General features: G+C 36.4%; 1 protein-coding gene across 14 annotated transcripts in view; it reads left to right on the forward strand.

Moving 5' to 3' along the window:
* ROBO2 (roundabout guidance receptor 2) overlaps positions 1 to 26,776 on the forward strand; it is a 652,610-nt gene that overhangs the window by 593,277 nt on the left and 32,557 nt on the right. For all 14 annotated transcript variants that reach the window (XM_049858165.1, XM_049858166.1, XM_049858169.1 and 11 more), the window contains 4 exons: positions 1,567 to 1,609; positions 3,044 to 3,171; positions 7,764 to 8,045; positions 14,122 to 14,278. In XM_049858165.1, coding sequence (XP_049714122.1) covers positions 1,567 to 1,609; positions 3,044 to 3,171; positions 7,764 to 8,045; positions 14,122 to 14,278 — 610 coding nt within the window. The remainder of the gene's footprint in view (positions 1 to 1,566; positions 1,610 to 3,043; positions 3,172 to 7,763; positions 8,046 to 14,121; positions 14,279 to 26,776) is intronic.

The raw sequence follows: 26,776 nt of genomic DNA on the forward strand, positions 1-26,776 counted from the left end.
TTTACTTGGATCCACAATCAATGCCCTTGGGTGCATCAATTAAGAAATCAAACAATGTGTTGCATTGTTCAAGTCTGCAGTAAAAGACGTCTTTAAAGTGTTAAAAAGCAAAGATGTCACTTTAAGAACTAAGGTGCACCTGACCCAAACCATGATATTTTCAGTTGTCTCATGTGCATGCCAAAGCTGGATAGAGAATAAGAAAGATCACTGAAGAAGCATCTACTCTTTTGAATTATAGTGTTGGCGAAGAATCTTAAACATAGGAAGGACTGCCCAGAAGAACAAACAAATCTGTCTTGGAAGAAGTACAGCCAGAATGCTCCTTAGAAATGAGGATGAAGAGACTTCATCTCACATACTTTGGACATGTTATCAGGCGGGATCAGTACTGAAAAAGGATATCATGCTTGGTAAAGTAGATAATCAGTGAAAAAGAGGAAGACACTCCACAAGACGAATTAACATAGTGGCAGCAACAATGGGCTCAATGATATCAATGATTGTGAGGATGGTGCAGGCCTGATGGTGTTTCATTCTGTTATACATAGGGTCCCAGGAGTCGGAACCAACGCAAGGGTACCTAACAACAATCATAAATACTCATATTTCACTACAGAAATATTAAATAACTTTGAATACAATTTCCTGTCTCAGACCCTCATTGTAGTATGCACCATATTACTTTTCTTACATCCGAAACATTCTGAATTCCAAATATATTTGGCCACAAGGCTTTAGACAGGGGATTTGAATAAGGGACCTGAACTAATATTTATTTCCTTTGGCCAATACTTCAAAACCACTTTTATGTTATTGACTTTGTGGAATGCAAACCATTGACTGGAAGGAGTGGACTTACCTTCTGTGTCTCTACCAGGTGCCAGTTGTAGTTACTAAGTTTTATAAAGCCTTGAGTTTTGTGATCATTACATGCAATTGGAATATATCCAGTATGAATTATTTGAAAATTTCATTTTCCTGAATATTAGATGGTGAAACAAAATAGTCAGCACTTTGTTTTCTATTATTACTATTTTCATGTCTATTGTAATTGTAGTTTTTCAGCTCATAATGCTTACACATTTCCCTGAAAGGATTTCTGGTGCTGAGAAATATGTAGACATGCAATACCTGTTTCTCTTGTTTAATTCAAAGGGTGATGTTTCCTGTTTGAATTATCCTGTTTCAATCCATATTATCTATTAGCACTGTTGTATAAAAAGTCATGATTTACTAAATCCACATTAATGTTCTACCCATCTTCCAAACTGTTATATACACCAATCTTAACAGTTCTTGACATCTAAGTACAAATTACCCCTTTAACTTAACTATGCATTTGACTTCCGAATTTTGAAATGTTTTATAAAAGCTGGAGTAAATGATGGCTTTCCCCTGGGCCAAACCACTGCTTGTTACTCCCTGTACAATTATATTAATTATATTTTGTTAAAATTCCCAGAGGTCACAACTCTAAACTAAGGGCAATATGTAGTTGTTATTAATTGTAATTAATATTGACTACTTGTGTATGTATATTTCTTTTTTTTTTTTTTTTACCAGTTACATTTCAGAGAGGAGATGGAGGACTGATGAGCAATGGAAGGTATGCTAAGGACGGTTTTTTAATTTAATTTTATTTTTAATCAGAACTGGGAAACTCTACAGTAAGAGGCTGTTATTGTGATAAACAATCACTTAAAGTTTGCGAATTCTAGGAGGAATTCAGTGGCTTGCCACAAGGTTTAATCGTCTATCTGTTGTGCACTTTAGAGGAATCAAGCCCAGATGTTTCATATCTCCCAGATGCCCCTAAAGAAATTAGTGGTAAATATCACAAGGAATGTGTTCATTTGTTAGCAGGATGTTTATTGCATTAATTAGACATTAGCAAATGAAGTTGCTGTTGTTGAAGACTCCTTATTGGCTCTCCCTAAATTGCTGTGAGTGAACAATTACACATAATCGATCACAAAGTAAATGATTCATGGATGATGAATAGGCTGTAGATTGATAGGACTGGATTCCACAACTTTGGACACTCAATTGAAATTGATAATAGCTGATAACAAACCCATATATCCTCATCTATTTTCCCTTTGCCAATATGGAGATTGTAATTAGGCTCTGGTAATAACTTCCAATCTCCCATTTAATCAATATTTTAGCAAAAAGAGATTAGGCCTAATGAGAGCTAGTGGATGTAGCAAGAAAGAGGTTGGATCATCTTATTGCAGTTTTCGTAGAAACACATGTTTCTCTTAGGGGTTGTACCAGAAGGGGGCTATCAAAGAAAAGTGCAATGATTATAGATGTTGCTATCTCTTTGTAAGCATGCTAATAATCTGGAAACGAATCAGAATCCCATCTTTTATATTAAAGATGGGAATTCTTTATTAAATATGATGTGAAGGAAGTTTTCCTCATAGACTTGACTCACATGCCTGATCAGATCATATTGGACCTTTTATTACCTTAAAAAAAAACTTTAATAGACCCTTGATATTTTGCAATTTAGACAACTTGGAAATGTGCTTTTGATGGAATAGTATAAATACTGTTCATTAATTTCTCTCAAGTTCCTTGCCTCCAAATCAAGCCTGAGGCCTTATAAAAGGGGTTATAGCCTCCAGGAGACAGATACATATTGGGGCTTCAATAGCCCAAAGTCTTAGAAATGGCTGATCCTGAGCAGTCACTTTGAGCAATTATTCCGTTGAGGTGGCAATTTGTCATCAAACCTTGTTTCGGGATCCTGCTATGCTACTACCAATTCCCGCCAATTTCAGGAGAGACAACTGAATTCATTTGGATGTCGGCTGAATCGCAGGCGAGGACGCTTCTACTTCCAGTGACAAGGTTGTTCTATATTTAGCCTTAATGAACTGCCAGAGCACCTTAATTCTTGAGATTCCCCATATTTTAAGGTGAAGTGAATGAATATCTTCTTAAATTTCTTAACCATCCTTAGTACATGAGATAGGTATCAAAATCTCTCATTGAGTTTCCTTGGTTGATTTCCTTTTTCTTGCTGTTTTAGCCGTCCAGGACTTCTAAATGCTGGAGACCCCAGTTATCCATGGCTTGCTGATTCATGGCCAGCTACAAGCTTGCCAGTGAACAATAGCAATAGTGGCCCAAACGAGATTGGGAATTTTGGGCGTGGAGGTGAGTTGTGTTTTTCAAAATCGTTATGTATTTATTTTTTGGATTTCTCAGATTTTTTTAAAAGATTCATGGAGAGTATTTTGTCTCATAATTGAAATTAATGAAGTACATGTACTAACCATATGGTACTTTTGTTAAATGTTTCAATATAAAGATATAGTGTTTATATTATCTTCAATAAAACCAAGCTTTTAAGGAAGTGACTACTAACAAAGAAGATAAATTATCTGAGTACATTTTTTATTTTAGGAATATTAGTTTAAGGTTCCTAAAATTAGAAACTCTACTGCTGAGACTTATAATTTTGAGCCAGTTATTTCACTTCTCTAAGTCTTAATCAAAATCTATTTACTGAGTACCTGCTGTATACCTGGCACTATGACAGGCAGGAAGAATATTGATATAAGACGTGGTCTTTACCCTTATGTAATGTACCTTATAAAGGAGTAGACAATTAAGTGACTATAGCAACATGCTGAGAGAAAACTAGCCTGCAGTTCTACAACTGATAGCTGATACCCAGTTTTTAGCCGACATGCTAAAAACTTCCAAAATGTAGTGCCAGATCACTCTCCATAGGTCCTTATAAAGAGACAGAACTGGACCTATTATAAATAACCACCAACTTTCTTCCAGTCAAGGGGAGAGAGATGGGTTTAGAGAAAGATAGGAGTAGAGAAACCTTTAGTCCCAGTGTTTGACTTGAAGAGTACAAGCGATTTTTCCGTTGGTAGAAGATTGTACAGACAATGAGTAGACTTAAGCTGCTTTGCCAATACCCCACATGGGAAGGCTGCCCATTGGGAATAAGAGAGCTCTATGAAGGGAGTGTTATTGAATACCTGAAGGATAAGTAGGAATTAGTCAAAAGTGTGAAAAAGTGTGTGGAAGAGAATCTATCATACTTAAGTTCCAGAAGTAAGGGAGAGATTAACCTATTTGAGAAAATGAATGAAGGTTCTTATGATGTGAGTGTGAAATGCAAGGCAGCAGAGGTGGTGAGAAATACAGAGGAACAGATAACAGAGAGGCTTCTAGACCACTTAAAAAGGCAAATCAGAAGCCATTAATGGATTTTAGGAGGAGAAACAGTATGATCCAAGCACTGCTTTAAGTCATTCCTTCTGCAGCTGGGTGGAGAATGGAGATAGAGTGGAAGGTTGGAGAGATTGATTAGTAGAGTAGTGCTGTAATCCAGGCAAATTTGGATGAATCTACTGAAGGATTTCTACATTTGTAGGTAAAGTTAATGCAGTCAGCACATACTCTGAGCCCTCCATAAGCCTCAGTAGTGAGCTTCCTCCTATTCTCGAAATAAAATAGAGAAAAATAACCATTTCTACCTCGTAGTTGTGTGATGAGGATAAATGGATGACTCTATAAACAGGCTTAGCATAGAGCTTCACATACAGTCATAGAGCTTCACATACAGTCAGTGCCCAGTAGGCTTCAATTGAGTAAATGAGAGAAGAAAAAGTAAATTGTATGACTCCTCAGCCTCTGTGAGCCAATATTTTCCCACCTCTACCTGTTTTAGGCTTCTCACTTGCTCAGGACCTCCCCTAGGTGACCAGACTATGAGCCCTGCTATCTCTCCACCAAGGCCATGTTCTATACCTGAGCATCTTTTCACTGGGGACCCTTTGTCTACCCTGGCTAATTTTGTGAAGAGAATTCTGTTTCCATGCCTTTTATCAACTGCTGTTTTTGCTTGTTGTGTATGAATTGGAATAGCACACCCGTCCATCTTTATATCAAGAAATAAATGCCAAAACATGAAGGTTTTTTTTTTTCTTTTTTCTATTTCTAGCAGGCTACTCTAACATCTAAAATGTCTGTGTCCAAATTAACCAAAGGCTACATTTGTAGATTTTAAAGGTTTTTCTTTCATTTCCACCTCATTTTTATGACGTGAAATATTTCACAGATGAATATCAAGGCCAAGACAGAAGTTTTGCAAGGTCTAACATATCACTTTTCAATGTAATAGGCATTTTAAGCATTTACTATGTGCCATAAATACTGTTAGAGTTGTGTGTGTGTGTGTGTGCGCATTTTATTTCATTGCCTTGATGCTGTGACTTTGATAATCATATTTCCAATTTAAAGGTCAAGAATAAGGTTTATTAAGATGAATAATTTGTAAATCTGGGTGTATGATACAGGTCTATGTTATTCTAAAGGCCATTTTCTTGTTTGTTTTGTTTGTTTGTTTTCATCTACACTGCTCTAGAGCCCTAGAAGCAGGTTTCACATGAATGGCTGTGTAACCGTATTGATTTAAAAGAAGAATCAAGGACGCTGACATGTTCCTTTTAAGAATAGAATACAAACACATGTTTGAATGTAATGAAAACAGTATTCTGAATAATAAAGTTACTAATTATTGCAAAGTCTGCAATATCAACTATAAACTATTCATTCAACCATTCAACCAGCAAGTGCTTATTCTCGAAACATAGGTTCCGGAATTTTGGAAATACAGACATGAATCCCATATGTTTCTGTCCTCAAAAAACTATGACACAATGAAAGAGGCAGTCATTCACACAAGTAATTGTAGTAGGCAAAAGAGACAGGGCCGTGAGTGCAAGTGTAACCAAGGTGGTGAAAAACTACAGATTGAATCATGAGTGTTTCCAACGGGAGGGACGAATTTCACGTAAATCAGGGATTTCTAGCTCAAATGTTAACAAGGGCTTATTGCCATGAAATGATTGGGCTGGTGGGAGCTGTGGAAAAATGGAAAATAGGAAGTCCTGTCTAAATATAGCAGTGCAGACTATTGGGAGGAAGGTCCCAGATTTCCAGACTATTTGGTGTTAGAGGACACACACTCACTTCCAGATGCTCCTGCAGAATCTCCCCAAATTTCAATGTTGGGATACAATTTGATTTATTTTTTTTTGAAAATGTGGGGGTGATCCAGTAATATTTGAAGGTAATATGCGGCCCCAAAATTAGTATAGCAGCACTTACAGAATGAAAATGATACTAACACTGAAGAATGAAACCTGCTTGTAGGTTCACTCTCATCATCGCTTCTTCAAGGCCTAATTTTGTAGTTAGGATATAGCTAAAAGCAAGAAGGGCAGAAAAGTAGCTATGATATTCTTGAAATCAGAAACAATATTACATGCTTATACATCTTAATGAAACATTATACATTTGAATATGTCTAACTATCATACTTGTAAGCATTTAAAAGTTACTTCAACAAAGTACAAATCCACTTAATTGTGAAACAAATCTGTAATTCAGACTTTAAAGTCTTCAGAAAGATTTAAATATACAATGTATGAAATACATTTTGCATTTCTTGTTATATCTGTTAAAGAAGACTTTTAAAAACTTTTAAAATACAAAAACAAAGCGAATGCTCATATAAGAATTCTTATTCCAAGTACTGCTATACCCATAAAATCCACAATTCCTAGGAGATTTTTACAAAATTCCTGCTTTATTTTTTGCTAATTATAATAATTTGGGTTTTTGTACTACGATAATTTGGTTTGTTACTTAATATTTCAGTAATATAGTTGAAAGTTCTTACCATGAAAAAGATTGAGGGATTTGATGATCTCAAGTCCTGTGAAATGAGATTTTCTAAACCTAGATTATTAAGGAACATACTATAATTAGATTCACTTTTAAAACTAAATGAATGGAAATAGTTTTATTTAGTGACTTTTTTTTATTCAGTTAGAATCTTCTGAAAAGGAAAAATAAGAGCTCAAGAGAGAGGTGGCAGTTCTGAATTATAAAGCACTATGTAAAGATAATTTTTTTTTTATGTAAAGATAATTCAGCATACCAAAAAGATAGATGGACTGATTGATATTCAGTGTTGTTCCTGAAGTTTAATTTTACTCTTGCTGTATTACAACTTGAAACTATAATTCTCCACTTCGAAGAGCTGGTAGCATAAATTAAACTGCCTGATCACTGAGATTGCTTTTTCTATAGTTAAATCCTTCTGTATTGTGAAAATGACTTATTCATGAAAGTTCCCCTTTGTTACCAAAGGAAAAAAAAAATCATTGGAAGCATCAGCTCCACTTCCATGTAGAACTATGCAATCAAATCAGATAATTGACAAGTTAAAACGTCAGAAAAATGTACCTCCTAGTCAGGATAGTATAATTTTGGAATTTTTTGCATCTATTCAGCAGTTGCATTCCATGTCTTTGGGAGTAAAGTGGGAAGAAATGTTTTCATCCAGGGTTTGTAGGTTCACTCTCATCATCGCTTCTGTAAAGTGCTAACAATTTCACTGGTTCTAAAATGGAATGAACAACTGAAAGCATCGTTCAGTAGGGAAATATCCCAAACTTCTTATTTATGGTGGAAGAAAATCGGTGAAGGGGTGCTTTAAGCTGTGAGATGTGAAGGACTAGTGGTAGACCTGCCTGTCACCGAGGCTGATAGCTTGGCGATGGTTGTACATCATCTACCCTTCATTGGCTCATGAAGCCTGTCTCAGCTGAAATGCCAACGTGTGACATGACACATATATTTTTCATCTTCAGTGCTGATAGTTTTGGGCTTCCTGTGCATCATTAAATTGTTTCATTTCCCTATGTTCACCACAGATGTGCTGCCACCAGTTCCAGGCCAAGGGGATAAAACAGCAACAATGCTCTCAGATGGAGCCATTTATAGCAGCATTGACTTCACGACCAAAACCACTTACAACAGTTCCAGCCAAATAACACAGGCCACTCCATACGCCACCACACAGATCTTGCATTCCAGTAGCATTCATGAATTGGCTGTTGATCTGCCTGATCCACAATGGAAAAGCTCAATTCAGCAAAAAACAGATCTGATGGGATTTGGTTATTCTCTACCTGATCAGAACAAAGGTAACAATGGTAAGGCAGATTCTTGTTTCCTCAGGAGTTATTTTCATATCATTTGTGCATGAGATAGAAATTAGTATTTGTTGTTTGACAGTGATTCATTACCAGGTTCACTACTTAAACTAAAAAAAAAAAAAAAACAGCATGTATTCAGTAACTTGCACAATCCCTACCACCGCCACCAACCACCACCGCCGCCACCACCACCACACACCAACACCAGTCGGTTTCATGCTTGTAGCTCTTTTTAACTATACTGGTCAGCACTCCATCTCTACTTCCATTAGGTCAGGGTAGACAAAAACATTCTTCCACTGTCCCACGACATCTGCTTCTGAATCGCTAACTGCATGTTCTGCATGGGCTTGTGCTGTGAACTAATCACATGATGCCACTATGACCTCTGCCCTTTAACCCTTAGCCTTACTTTACATCCCTGACTACCGATTGGCTGAGGGACTGTCTAATAGAATGCCACACAACCAGTCACAGGATTTCAGCACCACCAGCTCTCACAACAGCTCAGAAAGGAGTGGCAGTCTCTCAGGTTGGTCTCATTACAGTAAGGAGAAATATTTGTTTGTCATCAACATATGACCTGTGTTCCTAACAATCATGAGGAAAGACTGGATCAGAGCTCACTGTCAGACATTTATCTTAACCGACAATAATAGTTTATGCTAGCGAAATACTACTTTGGGGGAGGGATAAGGATAAAAAATCAATCTCCCTTATGTACTAACTGTACAAGAATGCCTTTAAAAAAAAGTGCACTATTTTATTACTTAGTATTGATGTTCATAGTATTTAATGAATACAAAGTACTATTCATTGATGAGCAGAATGGTTTGATCTGCCTTGAAATCTATTTAAGGATCAAGAAAACTTTAAAATAAATACACACATGAAAGTAAGTCCTGTGACATGGACACCGAAAGGTGCATTTAACTAAAACTCAAATAATTTGGGAGATTTTTCATAACGTTAGGTTTGCAATGACATGACTTCCTATTTCTAGATTTTTTTTCCCCAAAATACCACGTAATAAGATTTATTATCAATTGAATGGTATTAGTCTGACATGCTGTTAATGTGCCAAACAATAATGTTAGTATGGAAAATTATTATTAAAATTCAATTTAAAAAACACATGTAATCTTTGATGTTGATAATTGTTTTGTGCTATAGATTGTAATATATATTCAAGATATATCAGCTATAGTAACAATCTATAATGTAAGTATTATATAGAACAGGTAGTGAAAAACACATATTGCTGGACAAAAATATATACCTATCATGATGAATAGGCCTAAGGCTTCTCACCTGTAAAATGAGGAGGTTGTAGTATATGAACTCTAACTGCCAGCCGTAACATTTACATTCTTTGACTGATGACTTTATCTGCACGTTTCTAATTGATTCCATGACCCTATTTGCTTAATCTGCTCAGATTAATGATATGCTTGGTATTTGTTTGTCCTGGGGGGTAATTTTTTTTTTTTTCTTTTAACTACGGAGTCTTAGTAAAGATGATAGTCTGTTATGGTATGTCATATGCTACCAGGCATCAAGGGCATAAGGAGTTAACTCTTTTAGATCATCAGGATAACATTTAGTAAATTACTTTTCCTCAGGAGATGATACGCTCTGTCTGAAAATGTTAATGTTCTTTCTTCTTTCCAAAATGAGCCATTTGCTCCTCTTACCTACTGGTAGGATTAGATACATTATAGAGTCTAGAAAATTTTGAACATCTGTTACGAATTTAAACTGTCTTCATAATATACCTTTTTGAATAACCTTATATGTCAGTTATACTGTCATTTCTTGATAATGAGTCTCACATTGTTTCTAATACTTACAAAACAATTTCTGCTGGTTCCTATTTATATCATTTAAGATACATAAAGTCTCAAGCAAAATACAAAAAGAAACTCATATACTCTAAACTATGGATTATGTAAGATTTTCTGTGATTGTTTCATTTAAATATTCAGTATATTTTGATTGTAACCTAGTTTCAAAAGTTATTTGAGTAACTTTAAGTAAAACATGATTCACAAATAGCACTTGCTGTTTCCTTTACTCCATTAATCTCCTGAGATATATATATATAGTATTGACTACTATATGTACATATGAATACAAAAAAAACAGTTAAATTGGTGATAGGAAGCATTCTTGGGCAGTAAGAGTAAAGCACGTATTCCCTCTTTTAATTTAGAGCAATTGAATTTATTATTAAAGAGCTTTGTTATATTCTTATAATCATAAGTATGTTTTCTAAGACCCAAATTTAAATTGCTCTAGGGATATCTGATCATAAAATATTATGAGATTTTCTTAATTCATGCACAGCAATGAAAGCCAACTTAAAATAATCATGGTGGTAAAGAAATTGAACATCCCTAAATTTTTTTAATGCCATCACCCTTTTTGAAACACTTTTATAATTTATTCGATACCTAAGTTCTGAGCAGTTCTGTTAAAAAAGCAAGCTTAAAAAGTATAAAAGAAAACTCAGGTGTTTTAAAATAGCATTTGCATTCATAGTTATTCTATATATAGCTATAGATATCTACAGATAGATATATGTACCCATATGTATGTGTATGTCAGTAACAAGAACTAAATAATTTTTACTCACAGTGGTCTTTAAGAATTGACTATAAGTTTAATTTTTGAATGTGCTGTTTCTAGAATTTTCTTTACATAGAAATCATTTGCTAAGACTAAACCAATGTAAAATTCAAATAGCAATATTTAAAGAGAGGATGGGTCAGATATTTTTGCAAGCCATCAAGATATGCTTCCCTAAAATGTAATGAAGTTAATCCTCACCTTAAAATTATTGAGGTTTCTTTAGTTGCAAGTAATAGCAACAGACAGTGACTCAGTTAGTTTCAAGACTCAAGTTATAGGTAGAGAATAGAATTGCCTTAGCTTATTATGTTCTATGCCCACCGCCATGCTAAGAGCCTACCACTTAGCTCATTGTTTTCAGAAGGTAAGGCATGTTGATGGATAATCCTGCCGAGACTGCCCAAAGTGAGGGAGCAGAAATTTGCCCAAAACAGGGGAAAATAGATGTTGAATGTAAAGTCCCATGAATTCCCTCTATGAGTCAGCAGTGTTTCCAAAATACATTATTAAGTCTGTTGTTTGAAAGACTGTGTTATTAGTTCCATAGAGTAGATTCTGACTCATGGTAAAACCATGTGTGCAGAGTAGAGCTGCTGCATAGAGTTGTCAAGGGTGTGAAATTTTAAATGCAGATTGCCAGGCCTGTCTACAGAGGCACCTCTGGGTGGGTTTGAATTGCCAGTCTTTACAGTTAGCACTGTAGTGCTTAGCCGCTTGAGCCACACTACATCAAAACCAAATGCACAACAGTAAATGCAATTTTGATTCATAGCAACCCTATAGGACACAGTAGAACTGCTCCATAGGGTTCCCAAGGCTGTACGTCTTTACAGAAGCGGACTGCCTCATCTCTCTCCCAAGAAGCAACTGGCAAATTCGAACTGCTGACCTTCTGGTTAGCCACCGAGTGCTTCCACCACTGCACCACCAGAATTCCAAAAGACTAGCAAGACTAGGTAATAGCTTTCTTGAGCTTGGGCAAAGACTTCAACAGAATCAAGTTCCGAGTGCTGGAAATAGTAATTCCCAGTAAAGTTTCTGTGTTCTAGTTTGTTTTCTCTGTGTGAATGTGTATGATTCGTTCAACACCCAGAAAGAACCTCAATTTCCTCATCAATAAAATAGAGATATAAAAACTTCCCTACCTGTCACTCAATTCCATGTTACTCAATTCCAGTGGTGATCACATACCATTTGTAAAAGCGCTGTGGAAAGAGAAAAGCATTGTACGTATATAAAGAAAAAAGGACGAACAACTCGGAGGAAGTCTACACAGGACATGTGGCCCAACTCATCCCTCTGTAATCATTGAATTAGAGTTCGGACACTATTCAAAAAAAAAAAAAGTCCTTGTATGCGATTTTGGTGGGTTATCAGGAAACAAAGGATTATGGCTCACCTATCAGACAATGAAGACCTTATGGATCACAAAGGTCTGATCACCAACCAGTCATGAGGATGGCATAGGACTGGGCAGCTTTTCATGCTGTTATGCATTGGTTCACCATAATTTGGGTCCAACTCAACAGCAGCTAACAGTAACAACAACCTTAAAGACAAAAATTGAAGACTTGTCTTTAAGCAAGTGTATTATTCTCAGAGTCAGGCTATTTCTGGGGTTCTCACTGGGCCTGGAGGAGCTGGGTGTGGAGAAGCCTTAAGAAAACAGTGGAAAGTTGGAGATGGGAAAGAGTGATAATGGCTGCCATTAACTAAGCACTCCTTACATGCTGAGCACTTCACATGCATTACCTCATTTAGTCCTTAAAATAACTCAAGTAGTAACTTTATGATATTTGTTTTACTTATGTGGACATTGAGGTGATATCTGCTGAGTAACCTATCAACTAAGAGGAGCTAGTTTTCGAACCCAGAGACCAAGCTGCTAACCTCTATGCAGAAGATACCTTCTCTCCTTTCTCTTAATACCACCTATTCTGCCAGAGATAAGAAGTAAAAGCAACGGGAAAGCACTATGTTTGCAGGGATGCTTTTTAAAATACGTATGTGCAGATATATGTACACGCTACCTAGAAAAGACACAATTACATAACTGTAAATAGTGTACATGGCTAGTTAAATAGGTTCGTCGGTTTCGGGCCATCAAATAAGGTTTTATTAAGTTACATAATTTTATAATTTGAATGAAGCAGATTAGTAATTGGTAGAAGAAAAGAGACAAGGAGACTTCTGTTGTCTTTATGTGCCGTTGGGTTGATTCTGACTCATAGTGACCCTATAGGACAGAGTAGAACTGCCGCATCGGGTTTCCAAGGAGCAGCTAGTGGGCTCAAACTTCTGGCGTTTCAGTTAGCGGCCAAGTTCTTAACTGTTGCACTGCCAGCATTCCCTAGGTAGACTCCTAGTGATATCTATATTGCTAGATAGCCCTGCTACCAATATTCAGTGCTCACAACTATTAGTTCCAGAAAGGTGAAGTCCAAGGGGTCAATATAATATTTGGAGAAATAGCTATATACCGTGATGGGAGTAATGGAAGTCACTTTACCTTTCCTGGGATCATCCTTTGTCATTCTGCCCGAGAAATACTCATTTCTGTATCCAACAATGTCCATTTTTTTAGTTTCAGGCTTGTTTACTTAATTTTGGAAGAGTAAAAAAGTTCAGCACTACACAAAAGATAATTTTTAATTTTATGTATCAGTTAAGTTCCATGTAATCTTAGATATGGCTAAGATGCTGGTTTATTTATTAATTTTTCTTTCTTTCATGTTTTGGACACAGATTCACTTGTATTACAATAGTTCTGAAACTGCTTACTACATGTCATTGACTACTTTTCCATTTTTAGAATTTTATGAAATGTTATGCTTAAAACAACGGGGAACTGTTCTCACTGTATGCAAAAATAATTGTGCCATGCATTACTTAAAAAGTCCATAAAACATCTCCTTGTGAAAGATTTACAAGTGTCCTCCAGACTGTGGCTGATTGATTTTTATCAGTTACATTTGAGAGGAAATGTTACTCTCCTGGATTAATTAAATTGAGTAAGTTCTAATGGAAAAGTTTAGCCTGTATCCTTAGACACTGCATTTTCCACTGAGAGAGATTATGCAAAAGAGCATTATAAACGCACTAAAATCTGACATTTGGAAGAATTTGTTGGGGCCCATTATTTCATCTAACAATGAAAACATGAGAGCAGCAGACACAAATAAATCAATAAATGTACTTTTGAGACTGCCACCATGTTTTTGGTTTATTCAGCCCTGCCATTAAAGTATGGGGAGAAAAACAATATCATTCTGAGTAATTTATAGAAATATTTTTTCTGATGATATCATTTTATTGTTTATAGCTTTTAACAACATAACATACTCATTCTGGTGTTCTGAAAACAGAAATACGTCTTGCCATCAGATGTACTCTGTTTGCTCTGCTATTTGCTATCTCTGAATAAATGCATTGTTATTTTCAGGTGGGAAAGGTGGAAAAAAGAAGAAAAATAAAAACTCTTCTAAACCACAGAAGAACAATGGATCCACTTGGGCCAATGTCCCCCTACCTCCTCCTCCAGTCCAGCCCCTGCCTGGCACAGAGTTGGAACACTACGCAGTGGAACAACAAGAAAATGGGTAAAAAATATGTATATACCAACAAAATTGCAAGGACTGTATGTGCATTTCTGTCCTTATTCTGTGTTCTTTTACTCTGTTTTCCCTGCCTCCCTTCCAGCCCGTTCATTGCTTTCTTTCTCCCCCCAGCCACTTTGATTGTTTGAACCATCTATATATTTTTAGCTGATAAATACAAAACAGCACCTATGGAGGACCTGGAATCCTTGGTCCTCAAGTGCTTTAGATTGTCTGCAATCATGATAATGCAGCCTCCATTTATAATATTGCTTGTTAGTTTGAAAGCAAGTACCCACAGCTCTCTGAACTAAAGAGCCACTCCTGAGAAGGGCTGAAAGGGAATTAAAATAACCTTCTTCATCATCCCTCACAGTTCTCTAATGACTTTATGTCTGGCCATAGCAGGGTGCCCGCTGTAGAGCTCAATCACGATGGGATAATTGTAGGGACCTGGTCAGTGGGTAGAACTTTAATCATCAGCTTTGATGGGAATTTAGGAGCCAGAACAATAGAAGAGGTTCAAGCCAATGCACGCTCTGTAACAAAACTGTTCTTAACCAGGAAATTTCCTTGGAGGGCCTTTGGATGTGACCAGTTTCCTTATGCGTTTTCAAACATTTCACAAGAGTTTGTTTTTCCCTCTGATAATTTTTTTTTTAATATGTGTTAGGTGATTTTAAAGCAAAAAAGACATCAATGCTTTTTATTCTCTACTTTCAAAAAGAACAGGTTGGATGAAACATACTTGGTCTTTTTTTCTATTTGAATAATTCCAAAAGCTCTGCCTGCGTGACAATTCCCAAGCCAACATGTCTTTTGACTGGGCCTTGATGCCAACTAAAAATACAGAATAAAAGCAGTTTTTCTTTTTCCGAGTTTTTCTTTACATAGAAATACACAGCAAAACACCTCGATTTCTTTGAATAACGGTTTCATTTCCTGTCTTGGTTCACATAAACGTTACATATACGTGCTTATTAATTTGTCTTCATTTTCTTTTTACATAATTGCTCTCTTTGAGGTGGAAATCCTGGTGGTGGTGTGGTTAAGATCTATGGCTGCTAACCAAAAGGTTGGCTGTTCAAATCCACCAGGCACTCCTTGGAAACTATTGGGGCAGTTCCACTCTGTCTTATAGGGCCACTATGAGTCAGACTTGACTTGACTGCAACAGGTTTGGTTTGGTTGGTCTTTGAGGTCTCCAGATTAATTATATTAACTAGAAGTTTTTCTGATGTCATAACTTTAAAATTCCTCATTTACCTTTTCTTAGGGTTATGGAATATATGTATATATATATATATATATACTGCATATATGAATTATGTATATACATAATGAGCCCTGCTGGCCCAGTGGTTAAGTGCTTGGCTGCTAACTGAAAGGTCAGCCGTTCGAACTCACCAGCTATTCTGAGAGAGAAAGATGTGGCAGTCTACTCCCATAAAGATTTACAGCCTTGGAAACCTTATGGGGCAGTTCTACTCAGTCCTGTGGGTCACTATGAGCCATAATCGACTGGACGTCAATGGAATTTTTTTTGTTTTGCTTTGTTTCTTAATATACATACATGTAATAAATATTCATACATATAGACATTTTTTTCTATGTATTTCACTTCTTCCTCTAAACTTCATTTGCCTCTCTGGAATTATAGTGTCCATATATATGCATGGTATAATTATTTTAAATTTTTTTCACATTTGAAATAGGAAACTGAGAGTAGGTACTCTACCATTATCTAGGGATAATGTGAAATAGCTCTCTGAAATTAGAAAAAACAATCTATACATTTTTTTTTTCTGTGATACATATCAAAGATATAAATATGTTAGTGCCACATGGATCCTGAGCAAAGAATAAAACAGAAACGTATATTCCACAAGAAAAGATTATTGCAGGACTGAGAAATCTACATGTTAAAGACTAGAGTCAAAAAATGGGGAGATGGGCATCCTAAATGAGAAGAGAAGGTAGTGTTGTTATCTTCGTTTTTTAGTGCTGCTATAACAGAAACACCACAAGGGAGTGGCCTTAACAAACAGAAATCTATTTTCTTACAGTTTAGAAGGCTGGAAGTCTGAATTCAGGACACCAGCTCTAGTGGAAGGCACTCTCTGACTGCTCTGGGGGAAAATCCTTGTCTCAGCTTCTTGTGTTCTTCTCAGGGTTCCTTGGAGATCTCAGTGTGGCATCTATCTATCCCCCCATCTGTGCTTGCTTGTTTCTGTGTCTAATCTGCTCTTCTACATCTCAGAAGTGATTGGCTTAAGACACACTTTACACTGATATGACCACATTAACGCAACAAAGAAAACCCTGTTCCTGAATATGGTTACATCCACAGGTATTGTTGTTGTTCAGTGCCATCAGTTTTGACTCTTAACAAACCTATGTAGAACAAAAGGAAACATCGCCTGGACCTGTGCCATCCGCACAGCTGTTGTTATGTTTGAGCCCATTGTTGCAGCCACTGTGTCAATCTGTCTCGTTGAGGGTCTTCTTCTTGTTCACTGATCTTCTACCTTACCAAGCATGATGTCACTCTCCAGGGACTGGTCCCTCCTGATAACATGTCCAAAGTATGTGAAGTCTCGACATATTCACTTCTAAGGAGCATTCTGGCTGTACTTTTTCCAAGACAGATTTGTTTGTTCTTCTGGCAATCTATGGTATACTCAGTATTTTTTGCCAACACCATTCAAAGGCATCAGTCCTTCTTTAGTCTTCCTTATTCACTGTCCAGCTTTAGCATGCATATGAGGGGATTGAAAATACTATGGCTTGTGTCAGGCACACCTTAGCCCTCAAAGCGACCTGAGGAGCTCATCTTCTGTCACTACATCAAACAGTGTTCCTCTGCTATTTATAAGGTTTTCACTGGCCAGTATTTTTAGAAGTTGATCACCAGGTCCTTCTTCCTAGCCTTAGTCTGGAAGCTCCACTGAAACCTATCCACCATGGGTGACCCTGCTGGTATTTGAAATATCAGTGGTATTGCTTCTAGCATCACAGGAACATGAAAGCCACTACAGTATGACAAATTGACAGAAGAGTGGTGGATCCATAGTTAGGATTAGGATTTACAGCACATATTTTGGGCGGGGGGGGAGACAATTCGATCCATGTTGTTGGGTGCCATCTAGTCAATTATGACTCATAGAGACCCTACATGGCAGTAGAATTGTCCCCATAGGGTTTCTTAGGCTGTAATCTTTATGAGAGCAGATTGACAGGTCTTTCCTCTTGCGGAGCGGCTGATGGGTTAATTCAATCCATAACAGCTGTTAAACATTTATAAGCATAAAGTCTTGAACTCAGATCACATGAGGATTGTGGGTAATTTGAAGCCTTTTTTTTTAAAGCACTGAGTCTACTTAGAAAATATGTTTGCTTTAATTATGCCTATTACTCATTGAAATAAAACTAATTCAATCAAAATAAATACCTCATTTCTCAGTACAATTGGAGGTATTCATTTGATGAGTGAAATAATACATGCTGCCAGTTTTTTATGTATTTTTTTCAGAACATTAAGATATAAAATATAAACTATTTTACTTATTTTGGCATTGTAAATTATTTTAATATTTGGCCAGAATACATAATATTAGAAATTTTTTTTCTGTTTCCTAAAAAAGCATTTCATGTTTTAGGTAGTCAAAAATATATAAATGTATATATATGTAATTTTTCCAGCAAATAAGGCAGATAAGAACTCAACAACATGACATAAAGAATTTGATTCAAATTTTTTCCATTGCTGAAAGTGTTGTCATTGTTAGGTGCCATTGAGTTGGTTCTGACTCATATTGACCCCGTGCACAATGAAGGAACCACTACCCTGTCTTGTGCCATCCTCACAATCATTGATATGATTGAGCCCATTGTTGTAGCCACGTGGCAATGCATCTCATTGAGGGTCATCCTCTTTTTCACTGACCCTCTACTTTACCAAGCATGATGACCTTCCCCAGGAACTGGCCCCTCCCAATTACATGTCCAAAATAAGCAAGATGAATCCTTACTTCCAAGGAGGATTCTGGCTGTACTTCTTCCAAGACAGATTTGTTCATTCTTCTGCTGTCCATGGTGTATTCAATATTCTTTGCCAACACCATAATTCAAATGCATCAGTTCTTCTTTGGTCTTCTTTATTCATTGTCCAGCTTTTGTATGCAAACGAAGTGATTGAAAATACCATGGCTTAGGTCAGGCACATCTTAGATCTTAAGGTAGCATCTTTGCTTTTTAATACTCTAAAGAGATCTTTGCAGCAGATTTGCCCAATACAGTATGTCCTTTGATTTCTTTACTGCTGCTTCCATGGGCATTGATTATAGATCTAAGTAAAATGAAATCCTTGACAGCTTCAATATTTTCTTAATTTATCACGATGTTGCTTATTGGTCCAGTTGTGAGAATTTTTGTTCTGCAAACAAAAATAGTGATTAAGTCTTAAGCAGAATTCACCTTCCTTACTCTTACAGCTCAGATTTTTAAGGCAAACACTTGAAAGCTCCCTTTTCAATTGTTTTTAATAAAAATACACTTTTAATTTTTTTTAAATTGTGTTTTAAGTGAAATTTTACAGTTCAAGTTAGTTTCTCATACAAAAATTTTTACACACATTGTTATGTGACCCTAGTTGCTTTCCTTTCCACCCCGGATTTCCCATGCCCATTCAGCCAGTGCCTGTCCCCTTCTGCCTTCTCATCTTGCCTCCGGACAGAAACTACCCATTTAGCCTCACATATCTAATTGAACTAAAAAGCACTCTTCACAAGTATCGTTTTATGTCTTATAGTCCAGTCTAATCATTGTCTGAAGAGTTGGCTTTGGGAATGGTTTCAGTTCTGGGTGAATAGAGAGCCCAGGGACCATGTCTTCCCGGGGTCTCTCCAGTCTCAGTCAGACCATTAAGTCTGGTCTTTTCACTAGAATTGGAGTTCTGCACCCCACTTTTCTCCTGCTCTGTCAGGAACTCTCTTAAAAACACATTTTTAAAGTCAATATGACAAGAACAAATTAAAATTAGTAGGTTTTGTGATGATTTTGTCCATATATCAATATATTCTTTACACTTTATGAGTGTTTTCTAATGTGTAAACACTGTGATACTAAAAAGGAAATATTAGTGAGCATGTGTTAGGTTATTTATATTCTACTCTTCCTAATATTAGCATTGAATATATTGCAGAAGAAATCTTCTTTAGAATTATCTGTATGCCCTTACTTGAAACTTTTGTAATTGAGACATAAGATTTTTCTTTAAATACAAAATACAAAAACTTTAGAATTCACTTTTTTTGCTTTTAATGATTTTTATTCCTAACAAGCAATACGATATATTGATTGTTATTGTGTTTTACCTTGTCGTAATAGAGAACTTATTCAACAAACATTTTTTTCAAGTACATAAGAAGTATGAAGCCCAGTGCTAGGTGGGAAGGGAAATAACAGAGATGAATGAGATAAATATACAATTAATAAGGAAAAGCTAATGTCTGCCCTAGGGGATTTTACAAGACAGGGAAGTAAAGACCAGGCACTACCCCCTGACCGCAACATACACACATACACATTATTTTGTAGGATAAGCCCTAAAGGATCAGTGTGTTCAAAATAATAATATGCCTACTAAAAGGGAAGCCTGGATGAAGCTTATGAAAGATAACTTCTGGGGTGAATTTAAATCATTTATTCAAAAACAGTAGTAACAGAGTTGTGTGACTGTTGGGCACCAGGCTCTGAGCCAGCAGCAATAAGGACACACACAGATAACAAGAAACAGCCCTAACATAAAGTAGCCTATGTGCCAGGATAGATTGTTACTCAACAACTACAACAATATATCACTAATGTCACCATTTGAAGTGTGAACAGACAGAAATTTTGCTGGCCAAAGGACAAAATAAATAAATAAAATAATGAGAAGACCGAACCTGTTGCTGTCAAGTCGATTCCAACTAACAGTGACCCTATAGGACAGAGTAGAACTACCTTATAGAGTTTCCAAGGAGCACCTGGTGGATTCGAACTCCCGACCTTTTGGTTAGCAGCCATAGCTCTTAACCACTACACCACCAGGAGAGCAATTATCCCCATTAATTTTCCCTTAATACTCCCTTTTCTGCCTTTGAAACCCTGCTCTATTACTGACTAGTGTTAGTTGCCTTTCCTTTATTTTTCCTTTTTTTTTTAAGTTTACCCCTCTATTGTAATACTCATCACATTACATTCTAATCATTTATCTGTTTCCTTCAGCAATTGGTAGGTGGTGTATAAGGTTTGATGAGTTTGAATCATATATAGTGTAGGAGATAAATCTGAGACGGTGTCTTGAGGTCAAGTTGTAAAAATGTGTATGCCATTCAGTCACTCTGATATTGGAGTAGAAGGGGTGGATTGGAGGACATGAAGGTAAGGACAGGGAGAGAATGTAAGGGATACTTCAGCAGGCTGGCTGCTATCTTGAAAATGTACAATGAGGAAATGAGGGGTAGATTTTGGAGATATACCTAACTCAGAATACTTACAATCTTGAAAATATTTTCTCTTGGTTTTAATTATAATATTTAACGACATTTTTCAAAGCTTAGGTATCATCAGTTTGCTTTCCAAGCCTTTCTTGGACCAGTTTCCTGCCCCCCTTCCCCAGTGCTAAGTATCAAAAAGTTATTGAATCATTGTCCAAGTAGAAAAGTATTTAAATGTTATTTTAATATTATGGCAACAATGGTGAATATTCTTTCTCATCAGTAAGCCTCACTCAGCTTGGCAAAAGCTGTCAAAATGCATTAGTTCCTAGCTATAAATATAATGTATTTTTTATTGTAATCATATGACACTAGGAGGAATCGGTAGCATTGAATGGGAAACTGGTGCCTTGCTTTGTGATAGTAATTAGAGATTGGCAAGCTTCTGCTGGTGTTGAACTTTATTGTATTTTTATTAGTAATTTGGTATTTGATTGTGGCCTTTAACAAGTTAGTTCACATACAACATTGATTAGTTGTCATCTTTCTCATTATTCACCAGGCAAGACAGATAATATGATGTCTCATATTTCACTGACAGGAAGTCAAACAACAAAAGCTTCTATAGCAAAGGTTGGCCAAAATATCTTTTGGTTTGGCATTAATAGCATTTTCACAGCCTTTTATTTATTTTTTATGTTACTACAAGAAAAAGTTGAAATTCCATCACTCAGAAAAGATGTATTTCAGTAAATGTGAAGGAAACTCTAAAAAACAGAGCTGTACTCTTCTTAACATTTTATAGTTATCTGTTACTTTCTTGCCCTTCAGTCTTTGCACGAAGCCTAAGTATTCCTTGTTCTGAAAAGGATTAGGAGATGCATACCACAGAGGTGGTGAACAAGTCTCCCTCATTGTATGAGACACACCTTGTCTCCACTTTCTTTTGGCCTTTCATCTTCTTTTCCTAGTCCTTTCTTCTCTTTGCCTCTCTCTCTCTCTCTCTTCCTTTCCCGCTCTCTATCTCCTTCTCTTTCCCTCTCTTTCTCCATTTTTCCTCCTTCTGCTCAGACTGCTAGGATAAATCCATAAACTTTTCCCAGTTCTGCTTATGTCCCACAGGGGTATATAAGCTCACTCCTGTTGTAGATTATCTAAAATGTCACTTTAAAGAAAAGACGTGGGACAATTGGTGATAAAATCAACCCTAGTGAAAATGAATAGCTAATGAGATATCTTTTTTAGTCATTTAATGCATTATTGCAATATATTTGCATAATGCCAAAAATGATGTTTATATGGTGAGATTCAACTTTACCTGATGACATGATTTGAAAAATAAAAAATGAGTTGAGTACAATTAATTATAATTTCTTCAGTTACCTTAACACATGATATTTATAGCACATTATTTCTTAATTCTCCTATATTCTTTATGTATTTTATTCCATATGTGTATATATATATATATATCCAGTAGATTATTGGAAATAAGAATAGTTTACTACTTAGGAAGTAGGGAAATTTTAGGAGGTAGGTGACTACTTGCATTTCAAAGAATGAATATATAAACATATTCTTTCTTCATCCAAATGTGTAAGTAGAGAAAGTACTTATTACCTATGGCACAAAAAAAAATTGCTCTTTTGTAACAAGTTGTGTGGTGTAGATTAAATTATAACTACTGATACTGATACAGTATAAAGCAGGCACTTAAAATATTGAATATTTAAGTAAATGAGCAGTTATACTTCTTTTTTGATTTGCCTTACACATATTTTTGCTTCACTTAACAATTTAGCATCTAAAGTCAAATAAAGTATTCACCAAAAAAAAGCATCTTTATTAATGGAGCAATTTGTATATTTCCTTTTTAAATAAATAAGTATGCCTTAATCACCTACAATTTTTACGGTCAAAAAAAAAAATTTTTTTTTTTTTTTATGTTAGCCCTTCGGGTACAGTGGTTAAGAGCTTGGTTTGAATCCATCAGCCACTCCTTGGAAACCTTATGGGGCAGTTCTATTCTGTCCGGTAGGGTCGCTATGAGTTGGAATTGACTCCGTGGCAATGGGTTTGGTTTTGGTTTTGGTTTTTGTTAGATGTGGCAATAAACAGGAATAGTTCAATGCCACAGCTGTAATGTAGCTTAAATATCAGCTAAGGAAATATACTATAAGCATGTAAACAGATAAATACTAAAATAAACTAGGCAACAGTTAAAGGAAACAACAGTAATCAATTTCCAAATAAAACATGCAAAATATTGTCAATGCAGCTTTAGAAGAGTGATACATCAGAACTGGTTAGCCTTGTAAGTGAAATATTTATAAAAGATTTTGTAAAAGATATGGGATTAGTGCCCTGTCCTGCACCATCCTCACAGTCATTATGCATGAGCCAATTCTTGCAGCCACTGTGTCAGTACATCTTGTTGAGGGTCTTCCTCTTTTTCACCAACCCTCTACTTTACCAAGCATGATATCCTTCTCCAGGGATTGGTCCCTTCTGATAATATGTCCAAAGTACATGAGACAGAAGTCTTGCCATCCTTGCTTCTAGGGAGCATTCTGGCTATATTTCTCCCAACACTGATTTATTTATTCTTAAATGACATTTAAGAAGAAATATTTCTGTGAAACTGTGCAGGGCCTCTGAAGCACTCAGTGTGTCACTCAGTGAGGTAGAAGATGATTCAAGTAGCCTCATCAAGAGAGGAAAATGGTACTGGAAATGAAAAGAAAGGAGCTAAAAATAAACTTGACTTTGAAGGAAGACTCTTTGGAATTTGGTGAAATGAATTTAAGGGTCCAGGGAGACTGAACAGTCAAAGATGACTTTGACATATGGTGAAATATATCATTCCCTATATATCTCTCAGTGACTATCCATCACCCATATGCCAAATTCCAAACTCTTTCCCAAAGTTGATGAGTCCCTCTGTAATCTGACCCATACTTAACTTCTTCTGCCTCATCAAAGGCCAACTTTCTTCTTTTGGTGCCAGCTCTTGTCAGTTAGGGAACGATTCAGACTCCTCTTCTTCTGAGCCTCCACATGTCCTACTTAAAACATTTCTTTTCTGAGGGGAGACCCCAGAATTCATTGAACACTTCTTACCTGCCATCAAGTCAACCATGACTCTCATGTGACCCCATGTGTGTCAGAGTAGAACTGTGCTCCATGAGGTATCCAGTGGGTGATTTTTTGAAAGAAAATTGCCAGACCTTTCTTCTGAAGTGCTTCTGGGTCGATGAGAGCTCCCAGTCTTTCAGTTAGCAGCCAAGAGTGTTAACCGTTTGTACCACCCAGGCACTTGTGGGTTTATTCACACAGGACTCTGTCATATAGATTATTTGTTTAATCTCAGTCTTCCCCACTGGAATAAATGCTCTGTGAAATATATCCAGTTGTCTGGTACCTGACTGTCAAATAAATGAGTGATAAATTCAGTTTTTTATAGGATAAGTGAAATAACACTCATGGAAAAATAGCCAAAAATCATTTGGAAATTTACAAGTTAGTGTTGGTAATTTTTTACCCATTCCAAAGAAAGGTGAGCCAACAGAATGCAGAAATTATTGAGAACAATATCATTAATACCACACACAAGTAAAATTTTGCTGAAGATAATTCAAAAATTATTGCAGTTATACATCGACAGGGAACTGCCAAAAATTCAAGCTGGATTCAGAAGAGGACATGGAACCAGGGATATCATTGCTGATATCATACTGATCTTGGATGAAAGCAGAGAATACTAGAAAGATGTTTACCTGTGTTTTATTCACTAAGCAAAAGCATTCCACTGTGTGGATCATAACAAATTATAGATAACATTGCGAAGAATGGGAATTCCAGAACGCTTAATTGTGCTCATGTGGAAACTGAGAGGCAGTCTTTTGAACAGAACTAGGGAATACTGTGTGGTTTAAATCAGGAAAGGTATGGGTTAAGATTGTATTCTTTCACCGTACTTATTCAGTCCGTATGCTGAGCAAATAATCCAAGAAACTGAACTGTATGAACAATGTGGTGTCAGGATTATAGGCGGACTCATTAACAACCTGAGATATGCAGATGACACAACTTTGCTTGCTGAAAGTGAAGACTTGAAGAAATTACTGATGAAAATCAAAGACTACAGCCTCCTGTATGGGTTACACCTCAACATGGACAAAACAAAAATCGTCACAACTGGACCAATAAGCAACATAATGATAAACAGTGTTCAAGGATTTAATTTTACTTGGTATGGAGCCCTGGTGGTGCAGTGGTTAAGAGCTATGGCTGGTAACCAAAAGTTCAGCAGGTTGAATCCAGGAGCTGCTCCTTGGAAACCCTATGGGGCAGTTCTATTCTATCTTATAGGGTGGCTATGAGTCAGAATTGGCTGGACAGCAACAGTGTTTTGGTTTTTTGTTTTTTTTTTTTTTTGGTTTTGGATCCACAGTCAACACCCATAGAAGCAGCAGTCAAGAAATTAAAAGATATGTTGCATTGGACAAATCTGCTGCAAAAGACCTCTTTAAAGTGTTAAGAAGCAAAGTTGTCACTTGAAGTCTAAGGTGCACCTGACCCAATACCATGGTATTCTCAATCTCCTCATATGCATGGGAAATCTGCACAATGAATAAGAAAGACTGAAGAAGGATTGATGACTTTGATTTATAGTGTTGGCGAAGGATATTTAATATACCATGGACTGCCAGAAGAATAAACAAATCTGTATTGGAAAAAGTACAGCCAGAATGCTCCCTAGAAGGAAGGATGGTAGACTTTATCTCGTGTACTTGAGACATGTTATCAGGAGGGACTTAGTCCTTGGAGAAGGATGTCATACTTGGGCGAAAAAGAAGAAGATTCTCAATGAGATTTACTGACACAGTGGCTGCAAAAATGGGTCCCAACATAGCAATTATTGTAAGGATGGTACAGGACCAGGCAGTGTTTCGTTCTTTTGTATGTAGGGTCGCTGGGAGTTGGAACTGACTCAATGACACCTAACAACCACAACAGTGTTTGTAAGCGAGATCAAGACAAGATATATGCATATATGATATTCATTGTATTTTCAGTTTCTTTATTGGGTATTTTTGTTGTGTCAAACACTGTAGTAAGTGCTGAGAATTTAGAGTTCTTGAGTTTTAGGATCTCAGAAAGTAGCAGGGAAATAGAGACACAGAAATAAATGATTTCAGTATAAGGGAAGTGACACAATGTAAGCGTTATGGAGTTGGAGTCAATTTTGTATGCTGGTGGCAGAGAAGGCTTCCCGAAACTGATGACATTTGCACGAAGCCTGAGATAAGAGCAGGAGCTCACAGACAGACGGTCTGAGAACAGCCATTTGAAGACCCAGGGAAATGTTGGAAAACGGAGCTAGAAAAAGAGGCTAATCAAATGGAGAACAGTCTTTTGTGACCAGCTAATGAGTTTGGATTTTTTTTCTTATATCAGTGAGAATCACTGAATAATTTTAAGCATAGGTGTGTTACGATGACAGTTTCAGAAAAATAATCCAGTTGCCTTTATGGAGGATGGAACAGAAGAGGTGCTGATGGCATCCCAAGAGACTGGGAAAGCTAATGGGCTTGTTCACATAAGGAGAGTAAACTGTTATCGTGAAAGTAGGGATAAAGTGTAGGAAGTGAATTCAAGAGATATTTAAGAGGTCGAATTTATAGAAGGGTTATATTCAATAATATTGTTTATGTTATCCTTAAGCCTCTTTGCAAAGTATATTAGAATCTACATGACTTCTGGAAATAATGGCTCTCAAAAGACTATAAATAGAAATGCTTTTCATTACAATAAATACTTTTTGTACTAATAGTCCATATTCCTAGACCAAAGTCCCTAAAAGTGAAAACATGCCACTTTAAAATGATTTTTTCTTTTAGAATGTATTTTATGGAGAGAGATTTTGAACTTCTGTTTGGTAGATTTGAATTCAGATGTTGAAATAAAAGGAATCATTAGTTTCTACTGAGAATATTAAGAGAATCAAAAGGATATT

This window comes from Elephas maximus, chromosome 18, assembly GCF_024166365.1.
Source record: "Elephas maximus indicus isolate mEleMax1 chromosome 18, mEleMax1 primary haplotype, whole genome shotgun sequence".
Classification (NCBI taxonomy): Eukaryota; Metazoa; Chordata; class Mammalia; order Proboscidea; family Elephantidae; genus Elephas; species Elephas maximus.